The 11,816-nt window shown below is 46.3% G+C and overlaps 1 protein-coding gene across 2 annotated transcripts in view; it reads right to left on the bottom strand.

Annotated features, from left to right (window-relative positions):
* Window positions 1-530: 530 nt before the first annotated feature.
* LOC147100317 (serine/threonine-protein kinase SIK2-like) overlaps window positions 531-11,816 on the bottom strand; it is a 169,597-nt gene continuing 158,311 nt past the window's right edge. For both annotated transcript variants that reach the window (XM_085967881.1, XM_085967882.1), the window contains 3 exons: window positions 10,540-10,653; window positions 7,619-7,710; window positions 531-6,884 (listed from right to left, as the gene is read on the bottom strand). In XM_085967881.1, coding sequence (XP_085824007.1) covers window positions 6,314-6,884; window positions 7,619-7,710; window positions 10,540-10,653 — 777 coding nt within the window. In that variant the 3' untranslated portion in view covers window positions 531-6,313. The remainder of the gene's footprint in view (window positions 6,885-7,618; window positions 7,711-10,539; window positions 10,654-11,816) is intronic.

Here is an 11,816-nt window from a genome sequence, read left to right as displayed (position 1 = left end):
TCAACTTATTAAATATCTTCAAGGAGTTGGATATATTTCTTAAGGCTAAATGGATCAAGGGATATGGGGAGAAAGCAGGGACAGGGTACTGAATTTGGATGATCAGCCATGATCTCATTAAATGCCGGAACAGACTCGAGGGGCCGAATGGCCTACTCCTGCTCCTATCTTCTATGTTGACTCATTGGCCCTGTGCTCGGCAGGAAGAGAAAAAGAAATCACCCAGGGTTCCTGCTCCTGGCTGTAATCCAGTGACCCGCCCTCCTTGGAAGTATGCATGTGTGGCCACTGTGTGAGGACAGCATTGAGCTCAGCTGTGATGCCCCCCCAAGTCGAATAGCCTAACTCGCTCTTGGCTCAAATATGAAGCGTGGCCTCTTGGATGACGGCTGCCTGTGATTGTGGAATGTGGACCCGTATGGATCAACGCTTTCAGGGAGAGTTGAGGAAATACGAGAGAAAAACTCAAAGCAGGAGAAGAAATATGAGCGTTCACTCCCACCTCGCTACATAAAACAGTCACTCAGTGCTATTGCTCAAAAACACTACAGCCTTTATTCTCGATTCAATCAAACTGGGGGTTTGGACCAATACATGAACTGTATTCAGTTAGATCCTTGAAGTAAATTACCTATTTAAATTATCCTTTGGTTAACAGTACAAAGATTGCTTATCGAACTGCCATAATCTCAGCAGCGTATCCCCAGCAGTCTGGGACAGAGGTCTGCCGAATAATTCAAAAAAAAATGTCATTCTCATTATTTCATAACCGTACGAAAACTTGCTCTTGAGGTACTGAAGACTGCCGACTCTCTCCTTTCGAGTAACACAGACAAAAAAAAGGCAGCATCACACAATTATAATACAGTTCTTAAATTGTAGCCATCGCGCATTATTTTCTTCACAAGGTCCGTAAGGTGTATTACACTTCTTTATTGTAGAAACAAAACACTATTGTTTAATTACCAAATTGTAAAAAAAGCAGCTTTTACATACATCAAGAGCATATAGAACTAGTGCATTTCTGAAGCATCAACTATTGAACAGAATGCATCCTATGTACCACACATATTGCACTTATCTCCGTGTATCATTTTACCCCTTATACATCGCACCAAAGTCTCTTCAAAGTATAGAATTGTATTAAAAGATTACAAAGGTAAAAATACACTTTTTTTTCTACACATCAAATTCAGAAATTGGACAGAAGACTTTTTTGTTTTGTTTTACAAAAACAGAAGTGTGAAATGAAACCAAAGCCGCCACAAGGAAAGACACCGCGTTCGCGTCCTCCCATTGTTATTAATAGGCGAGAAAGAAAAAGATGGTCGTTTGTGGATGAATTGGTGGACTGGCTCATTCTGGTCCTGAAGTGTAGCTTTCTGTTTACACCATTTTATTATTTGGCCACCTGAACACAAGCAGGGGGCGGGGTGGTGAAACTGGAATAACAACAGAAAACTGGATATGGTCGCAGAGAACAGGCGGAATCGCATTGTCCGCCTGTCATATTGAAGTCAAATCGAATTGAATATCAGGTGGGACCTGTAGCGGGCGACCGATGTTAAACCGCCCTCTTTCTGGTGTCCAATTTCACCCCCATAGTGTTTTACCATTCTCATAAAGACCCGAGTCTCTTGTTGTTTCACAGCCAAAGCCAGCTCATACTTATTAGTGTTATATAGTTTTTTAAAGGAAAAATACAGAGATCATGCACAGGCTTCTCCATTGGCCTAGTGGGTAATGGCATTGTCCATTGCAGCACTAAACCTGATGCCCACTCTGGGCTGAGTTAACTCTCATCAGTCTGGGTAGCAGCTGGACTGATCCAGGGGGCATAGATTTAAAAGTAATTGGTTGGAGGATTAGAGGGGAGTTGAGGAGAACTTTCTTCACCCAGAGGGTGGTGGGGGTCTGGAACTCACTGCCTGAAAAGGGTGGTAGAGGCAGAGACCCTCATCACATTTAAAAAGTACTTGGATGTGCACCTGAAGTGCCGTAACCTACAGGGCTACGGACCAAGAGCTGGAAAGTGGGGAGTAGGCTGGATGGCCCTGTTTCGGCCGGCACGGACACGATGGGCCGAATGGCCTCCTTCTGTGCCGTAAATTTCTATGATTCGATGAGTTGACCTCCAGGTCTCTGGAGTATCAGACTGGGCCCTCACTCTTGCCTGCTATCCAATATGTTGGGTGAGATTAGCAGTGGGGCATTGTCTGGGCCTGCACATGAAGCTTGGTGACTTGACTGAGGAACCAGCCAATCCCTGTGGAATGGTACCCCTTCAGGAGGAGAAGAAATTGTAAAGAATAGAGATTACGCACAGACTGGCAGCGCGTGTATCCTCTGTTCAGCCTGCAGTTTTGAACATGGGGCTCTCTCTTATATGTACGCTGAGGGAACAGTGCACTGGTGCTACAGTCTACTATGGGAGAGATTGTGGGTTTACACTCAGTGAGTACTCATTGAGAGGGAAGGCAAGGGAAAGCATCCACATTCCTACAAGTCAGAGGGCAGCCTGACATTCCCTAAATCTGGCTCCAGATGCTAGATCAATTGTTAATATTAAATCTGAGTGATAGATTTTTGTTACCCAAAGGGACATGGGGCAAAGGTTATGGAGTTAAATCGCAGATCAGCCATGATCTCATTGAATGGCGGAACAGGCTCGAGGGGCTGAATGGCCTCCTCCTGTTCCTATGGGGTGATTTTGCCAATGGGGACGCGATGGAGGCGGGACTGCTGCTTGTCGGATTGTAGTCCCGCCTCCATCGACGTCCGGCCAACCCACGCTATTTTCCCTTGATTGACCTTGTTAAGCCCGCCCAGCGGGCTTAGCAGGCCAATTACGGGAAAGCCGGTTACTGGTGATGTCAGCGAGTGACGTTTCATCTGTCAAGAGCTTTTGACAGATGAAATGTCAGCGTTTGACGGCTCTGTGAAGCTGTCAAACACTGACAATCTGTCTTATAAGTTGAGACCTGGGACACAGGCTTACTTAAGAGTTTTCTCCTGAGTAGAAAGCAGAAGGCTGATGCATTTGAGATTGCAGCGGTCATTCTGCTTTCTCTGCCGGTGAGATGAGGGACTCCCGAGACCTGAAGGGTTGAAGCCTGGAGGAAGAAGCAAAGGTAAGTAAAGCTTTTAAAACACTAAGACTCACCTCACACTTGCCACTGCACACATGCACCCATCACTCACCTGCACACCGGACATCTCGGCCCCTCCGACCCCCGGCTCGCCTCGCTGACCCTGGCGAGGTTCGGAGCCATCGGGAAGCCCACACTTTAGGGCTCAAAATAGGGATTAGCCAAAAAGCTGCCTGTTAACAGGCAGTTAATTGGCACTAATCCCCTTCCCGAGGAGGCGGCTCCCAGCACAGGTTGGGTCGGGTCGGGTCGGGATGGGTACCCGCCCCCAGATTCTGCCATTTTCCCAGCACTCCTGCCTCCCCAGGGCTGGCAAAATCGCCCCCTATGTGTATGAAGTGAGGCCTGGGGCTGGTGTCCAGCCTCTAACTGAGCAAAGATGCATGGCACCAGGGTAGTGAAAGAAATAATATTTCAGGGGAGAAAATGTTTTTTTAAATCACAATAAATTCTTGCTGCATCAGCAGTTTCCTGAGCTCAAGTTACTAAGTGAGGGTGGGCATGCTTATTAAGGCCTAGAAACAAATATGTTCTTATCAAATTCCTCTGCTTTAACAGGAATAACACTTGTGTTAAAAGAGCGGATGGAGGAAACTCTTTCAAATATGTTACGCATTTGGATGCGAATATTGCTTAGTGGAATTTCCAGGCTCAGTTTTTCTTTTAAAAAAATACAAGTGAAAATCAAAGAGGGCATTTTAAATTGAAGCACTGTGTGTAAGTTATATGAACTGTAATTTTCCTTTAAATATATCTTACAGGTGGTATTTAAACCTCTGTTTATCAAGACAGTGGCGAGGGGCTGGAGAATGGGAGCTGGCTTTTGTTTTTGTACCTGAACTTGCTGATGTAAATTCCCAGCTTCAGCTGGTCCAACCTGGGGAAGGACAGAGTGGAGGAAAAGCTCTCCCCTTAAGGAGGGGGAATACCTGTCAATCGACACCACTCTCGCACACCACTGACCATAAAGCAGCATTGGTACAGGCCCTGGGAATGTCACCGTCGCCTCCTCTGGTTGTGAAAGGGCACACATCTCGCGTGCACCAGGGAGAGTTCCAAAGGAGAACAGAAAAAATACATGCTTTAAAATTAACTTTGCCCAAAAAATAGCGTGCATGCCAAGTTTCATCTGGGTATGAAATGTGACTGTATGGAAGTGGGGTGGTGGGGGAGGGGGGAAGAAGACTAATGCTTTGTACATTTTGCCCCTTAGATGGACACTGCCATGGAACTGCACTGGCGTTGGGCACTGTGGAGGCAAACAGCCCATCGTTCACCTGCCATCCTGCCTGGCGAGGGGGAGGCGGATGTGAGTGAGCGCGAGTGAAAATGGGACAAGAAAAACAGAGCAGGAAAAAAAAAACGAGGCAACAAAAGCAGGACGATGCCGTTGGGCGTGTTACAACATTTACAGAAGTACTGATTTTATTTCTTTGGCAACGGGCCTGCTTTGTGCTGAAGTTGGAAACTTGGCACCGCTGCTGTTGCTCTTGACCATCTGACTGGCTGCAGCATCACAAACAAAGTACAATCGCAGCATATGCCATGTGACACACACTGGAGGCAGGCATCCCTCATTGTGCTTGCCAAGCCTTCTGCTTGGTGTGGCATGCTCAAAGATCTTGCCTTTAACGCGGGCGGGGGGGGGGAAGAATGCTGAGGTACAATTTTCTGCACAACAATTCCATGGTGAAGTGCTGATCTGCTGATCCAACAACAGCTATCGCTGCTGAACTGGCAGCTTTGAAGGGCCTGTGGGATCAAGAAATTCCTTCATACTGCTTGCAATTGTAGTCTTGCCATCTAATCTACCCAGATCAGTGCTTCACCATCTATCCCTGACTGTATAATGATTCAACAATGAGGAAAAGAATAAGGTCAAATTATTCTGACAGTACACAAAACATCCATCACAGTACATGTATGGTACAATTGTCATTTCAAAATATTTAATAAATATTGCTTTTTTACTCTTCACATATAGATCGACTTAAAAAGGAACACAGAGCAAAACATTGGCCTGAGCTCCACATAGTGGAACCAGAAGTATTTACTCTGAAGTGACTTTGGTTAACTTGCCAGTATAAATGGGGCATTGTTTTTCCAAACTGTTTTCCAGAAATGTGTTTTCTTTTTCTTAAATTAAAAGAAGCAAAAGGCACAGCACTATCACACTTCACGCAACAGTTTCTGTTTCAAAAGCTTATTTCTCGTATAATTTCTAAAACCCTAGGTAAAGTGTACAAAGCTTTTAATAAACAACCAGCAACTCATATCTGAAATTCAAAATGACAATGAAGTATTCCTTGAAAAGCAAACACTGAACAAGTACTAACACATTCATCACCACCTCCAGAAACCAGAGGTGTGCACAGAATAAAATGCCCCATAGGAGGCATTTTTCCCCAAAATTATATTGTTTTTTTTTAATTAAATTTCCAGATTATGTCCTTCCTAGTGCTAAATGTAACCTAGCAACATCCTCTGGTGTGAAAAGTAAGTGTCAAGCATTCTTTCCAGCATTCTGGGTGCTCACAATGTCCAGACTTCAGAGTAAGGTAAGTGAGTTCCATTACTCTTCCCCCTTGGGGGGGTCTCAACTGAAAGCGTTACACTCCCCCGGATCGTTCAAGTTGATGCCGTCGGCCAGGGATTGCGAGAGGTGGGGTGGGTGTTCAGTGGATCAATGGGAACTTTTAATTTTGGATGGTAATACCGTTTTCGTGACTTTCAAAAGCTCTTCAACTCCAGTTTCTTCTGTAGACATATTGCTGTGTTGCCAGGACCAATAAACTCGATTCTGCTTCTGCCCCCCTTCCTATTTAGTGTTGCGTGCTTATAGTGTCTGGTTGGTCGATTGGTACCATCTCTAGGAAAGTGCGTTTGCTCCTTAAGAGTTGCCTCTCCCGCCTCTTTCATTCTTCTCAGCACCAATGCACAAGGGCCAACAAGTACCACATGACAGTTGCATCAACAAATGAGAGCTGGCCCGAGCCAATTCTATATCGTTGATTTTTATTCTCCCCGCTATGCTTTAAGAAGGAAAAGTAATCAATTTTAGCGTTTTCTTGAATTATACAAACTAAATTGACTTCCTTTTTTTACTCTTCTCTTCATCCCTTCTTCCTCGGTGAAGTAACACTGAAAAGATAAAATGACTGATGTCAGTTCACAAGGACATAGCCTCCGTGTTGGTTATCAACTGTCTCCATCATCTCACAGTCAAAAAGTCCTGGCAGTTCGGGGATGGTTATGTTCTTGTAGGCCGTTGGCGAGTCAGAGGCAACACTGCTCGTCTGACTTTCGGACAAAGCCAAGACAGCCTGTGGGGTTTGGTTGAGAGGATACGGACAGTGTTCTGGGTAGCCGGGCTCGGGAAGTGTGGCTCCTACTATGTCACAGGGCTGGTAAGGATACTGCAAGATCTGCTGCTGCTCTAGGTGGACTGGGGACTGAAGCGGAGGTTGTGTTGGCTGCTGAACAGGCGTCATTTGTTGCAGTGATAGCTGCAGCTTGTAGTGCTGGCTGAGGAATGGGTCACACTGCATCTGTTCTGAGGGCTCCAGCACCGGGCTCAGAGGTTGGGCCATGCTGAATTGCTGCTGCTGTGCTTCGGGATGAGGTATGGGCATCTGTTGGCTTTGCTGCGAGTACGAACCTTCTGCGATTTGCATCTGGTTGAAGTAAGCCTGGAGTTGTGACTGTTTCTGGAGAAACAGACGTTTCTGCTGTAACCTGAAACGGAAGATTACAAGTTTAGAATGAAGCAACACTTCAGAAAGAAAGAAAGACTTACATTTATATGGCGCCTTTCACGACCACCGGACGTCTCAAAGCGCTTTACAGCCAATGAAGTACTTTTGGCGTGTAGTCACTGTTGTAATGTGGGAAACATGGCAGCCAATTTGTGCACAGCAAGCTCCCACAAACAGCAATGTGATCATGGCCAGATAATCTGTTTTAGTGATGCTGGGTGAGGGATAAGGATTGGCCACCGGGGACAACTCCCCTGCTCTTCTTCAAAATAGTGCCATGGGATCTTTTACATTCAGCTGACAGAGCAGACGGGGCCTCGGTTTAACATCTCATCCCTCAGTACTGCATTGGGCGTTCAGCCTAGATTTTTACAATCAAGTCTCTGGAGTGGGACTTAAACCCACAGCCTTCTGACTCAGAGACAAGGGTGCTACCAGCTGGGCCACTGGCTGACACACTGGCAATTTAGAATGAAGCAACAGGTCATTAGGCAAACTAAGACAAGACTTAGGCAGTGCTGCCATTAAAGACAACAAGAATCTCGTTGTCTCCTGATGGCACACTCCGATAACCCTGGCTTTACTCTGTGCACATTAGGAGGTTTTCACAGCTTTCCAAATACGATGACTGAAGGAAACACTTGACGTTTGAGCTAGGAGTATGAACTTTTGACATGGGATGCTTTTTTGAATTGCAATGTTACTGGGTCTCACCTGTGTTCCTGTAGTTGCTGCTCCAGACTCCTGGGTGTTTCCTTGCAATACATTGGACAGCTGTTTTGTGCTTTATTCAATAAGCTTGGGTTCTGTAAAAGTTAGTAATATGGTCTCTTGATTACAACAACAACTTGCATTTACAGTATATAGCGCCTTTAACATAGCACGATCATCCCAAAGCTCTTCACAGGAGAGTTATCAAACAAAATTTGACATTATCAAACAAAATTTGACACCGAGCCATATAAGGAGATATTACGACAGCTGGAGGTAGCTTTTAAGTAGCATATTAAAGTAGAAGAGAGAGGTAGAAAGGCGGAAAGATTTAGGCGCCTAGGGCCTAGATAGCTGAAGGCACGGCCACCAATTGTGGGGCGAAGGAAATCGGGGATGCACAATAGGCCAGGATTGGAGGAACGCAGAGATCTCGGAGGGTTGTAGGGCTGGAGGGGCGAGGCTATGGAGGGATTTGAACACAAGGATGAGAAATTTAAATGATATTATTAGAGGTTCCTGACTGCTGTCACGTCATAGACATTTATAAGGAGATAATTATTTATAAAAAGAATATTCCAGAATGAGACCCTATTGACCTGATTTTTGTGTTTTTCTTTCAAAGGTTCCAACTCACAAGAGGCCTTCTGGGCATTTTAGGAACAGATGCCACATTTCCACACCCCTGCCTCAGAATCACTAAGACAGTGAGGGGAGCAGACACCATTTAAAAAAAAAAATGAATATGCAGATCTTATTTCAAAATACTCAAGTACACACACAATGTGGTGATTATTTTTGGAATAATCTTAATATTTTGATTAAGCAAATAAAAAGACATCAATTTTCTACCTATGCCAAAATGACATTCACTCTCATTTCAAGTGTTTTGTACAAAATGCTAGCAGGGGGTGCCCGGCGTTGCCAGGGCAATTTTGGGCGGCGCGGTCTGCCTGCCCGTGTCTGTCCCCTCTCTCTCTCCCTCCCTCTCCCCCTCTCCTCTCGTGTCCCTCCCTCCCGTCCCTCCCCCTCTCTCTGTCCCTCCCTCCCCTCTCCCTGCCTAGCGCCTGAGGACCGGTGCCGTTGTGATACCGGCGGTGCGGGGCCTAGCGCTTCAGGGCCGAGAGGGACCCGAGCTGAGCTCCCCCGCGGCTGACGGCCAGCCGCTGCTGCTCCCCTGACCGCTGTGTGTGTCGGGCCGAACGGTTGCGAGGCACGGCCCGAGTGAGCCCAACTTACCTGCTGCTCCGCCGGGGCAGGAGCCGCAATGTGGGGGTTTCTTTTGCTGCTGCTGTGCCTGTGGGGATGGAAAAAATGGTGGCGAAGTTTAGGGAGACTGGAGGATTAGGACCCGCCCATGATGCACCGATTGGTCAACCATCAGGTGAGTGAACTGGAGGATTGGTCAAGCAGCACGTCACTCAATGCTAATGAGAGGTAGGATTGGTCAACCGCTAATGAGTGGATTTTTGAACGTTTTTTGTATACCGTCCAAACAATATTTGTGTGACGAAAAAGTAAATATGCCTATGAGAGTCCCCTAATGATAAGCTTTCTTTTGATATAACATATGTGTAGGTACGCTCTATAACTTTTGATTGTATAGCCGGACAGACAGACAGAGAGACAGACAGAGAGACATACCGGTTTTATATATAGATAAAGCTTACAGATTTTCCTTTCACGTTTACAGGCCAAACAACGCTATAATGTTCTGAGCCATGCTTGACATGGATATGGCAATACCTCAAATAAAATGACTCCAATACTTCTGTCAACATGCCCAGGAGACTGTAATCCCACACTTGCTGTGTTCCCACAGCTAATTCAGAGAAACAGTCAGTAGATGTTCCTCCCATGAGCTTTTGGTTAGTACAATTTGTTGCTTTTGTTTGGCTGGGGGATGGGGAGCAGGGTGGGAGGGACAGTTCACTCCAGTGTGACAATGAGCTTCTGATTGTGGTTTGCTGTTTAATCTTCAATATACAGGGCTCCCTTGTGCTGATGTTATCACAAGCCAACATCTGCATTCTGACTAAATACAGCCTCTCAGTCCCGGGATTCAGTTTTCTTGCCCAACACACCAGATTTGGATCAAAAGGACACACCCACTGGGGAGATGCGTGCTTTAAAAGTGAGAACGGAATGAAGCCTGACGGAAAAAAAAGGTCTGGAAGTTAAAAGGGTTCATTACTGCTCAGGAATGCACTAAAGGCTGACAAACAGCCATTGTCCCAGACCCCAGCTGTTGCTCCCATGTCACATCACATTTTTAAATTGCCATGTTGGATTCAGAGAAGCCCGAATTTAAGGCTTCTCGATTGTTACTGCAGTGGTTTATACGACTTCAGTCTGTTTCTGTGAATTCTGTATAGGGATCATTTTATATTGACGTCTGCATCCGCCGGGTGTTCAATTTCTTTTTTTAGCGTTTAAGAGCCGTAATTAACTCACAGACCGGGGGCAGTTAAAATGGCTCGTGTGACTTGCCCGAACCGAGGCCAAGGGGTGATTTGGAAACAAGGATGAGAATTTTAAAATCTTGGCGTTGCCGGACCGGGAGCCAATGTAGGTCAGCGAGCACAGGGGTGACAGGTGAACACCATTTGGGGAGCAGCACATTAATGCTTTAGAGTTGCTGACAGCCACATATAGCTTCACAGAGTCCTAATACATGTTCAGAATTGAATGGACTTTTGACACGGCTCCAAGAAGTCACATTCGGAGTGTAGCACCAAGAAGGAATGGCCACCTCATTCAAAAGAATCACCGACTATTACTTGTTTCTGAACAAATGCATCCAAAATATTTTATTCCACTGGGCAAAAGATTAATCTTTTACTAGGTTTTGGTTTTTTTCTCTCTTAAAAAAAAAAAAAAATGCGTTGCCTTGCAATTAAAATTCTAGAGGTAAAACTCCGTACCGGCAATCGGTGCTGCAAATAATGTGTTTCTAGGCTCTGGCGTCGCGAGAGCAAGTGTGGATGGACTCCATTAGGGAATAATGCTACATTTTCTTGCTGCTGAGAGATGTCGTCCTAAAAGAGAAGTAAAGACACAGTAGTGGCATTAAATTCTTCTGCACAAACTGGTTAATAATGCACCATTTAATTTGCAGTTATTACATGGATGAGATAACTTCAATCAAAAGTGCAAGATGATGGTTTAATGGGCGTGTAGCGTTTGAGTGGCTTGCTGCATCAGCTGCTCATATAGGGCAGTGCCTGTAACATCGGGACAAACATCTCGGTCCACTACACAGAGGAGAAAGTGGATGCTGAGACTTCCGGCACAGACACGATGGGCCGACTGGCCTCCTCCTGTGCCGTAAACCTCCCAAAACAAGCGCTCTACTCGGAGCTCCGACACAGCAAGAGAGCCCCAGGTGGGCAGAGGAAACGCTTCAAGGACACCCTCAAAGCCTCCTTGAAAAAGTGCAACATCCCCACCGACACCTGGGAATCCCTGGCCCAAGACTGCACAAAGTGGAGGAGAAGCATCCGGGAAGGCGCCGAACACCTCGCGTCTCTTCGCCGGGAGCGAGCGGAAGCCAAGCGCAGGCAGCGCACGTCAACCCAAGCACCCCACCCACCCGCCCCTTCAACCACTGTCTGCCCCACCTGTGACAGAGACTGTAGGTCCCGCATTGGACTCATCGGTCACCTGAGAACTCATTTTTAATGTGGAAGCAAGTCATCCTCGGTTCCGAGGGACTGCCTAAGAAGAAGAAACCTTTATGATTCTATGAGAGGGGATCAAAAGCGTAGTTGGAAGACATGGGTACAGAGAAGGCTTTTAGGAGGTAGAGGCTCAGTGGGTTCGGAGGGGAGTTCCAGTCAGTAGAGCCAAGATGGCTGACAACTCTCCCACTAGAAGGTGGAGCAAGGGGCGGGGGATAAAGCACAAGAGGTCACGACACCTCGATAATTCAAAACCTCCCAGCTCACTTTTCTGGAAGGCCATGCGGAGAAACTAATAATTTTACCAGACGTGATGACAACTTGGTGAAGTGTTTCTTCCCTGTTTTGGGGAGATGCCTGCACAAGTGAGAGCAGGTGACAGCATGAGAACGTCCCACAGTGATGGGACTGGAACCATTTCCCAATTGGGTTTGTTCCTGTTCAAAACTGCTGTAAACAGATCAGATGATGAGGAGCCATGGGACGGGACCATATCCTACTCATGGCTTCTCGTGAGTTAC

Source organism: Somniosus microcephalus, chromosome 26 (assembly GCF_052327205.1).
Source record: "Somniosus microcephalus isolate GS21.2 chromosome 26, FLI_Smic_1.0, whole genome shotgun sequence".
In the NCBI taxonomy this organism is placed as follows: Eukaryota; Metazoa; Chordata; class Chondrichthyes; order Squaliformes; family Somniosidae; genus Somniosus; species Somniosus microcephalus.
Note: the sequence above shows the minus strand (reverse complement) of the source record. Positions and strands in the feature narration are given on the sequence as shown.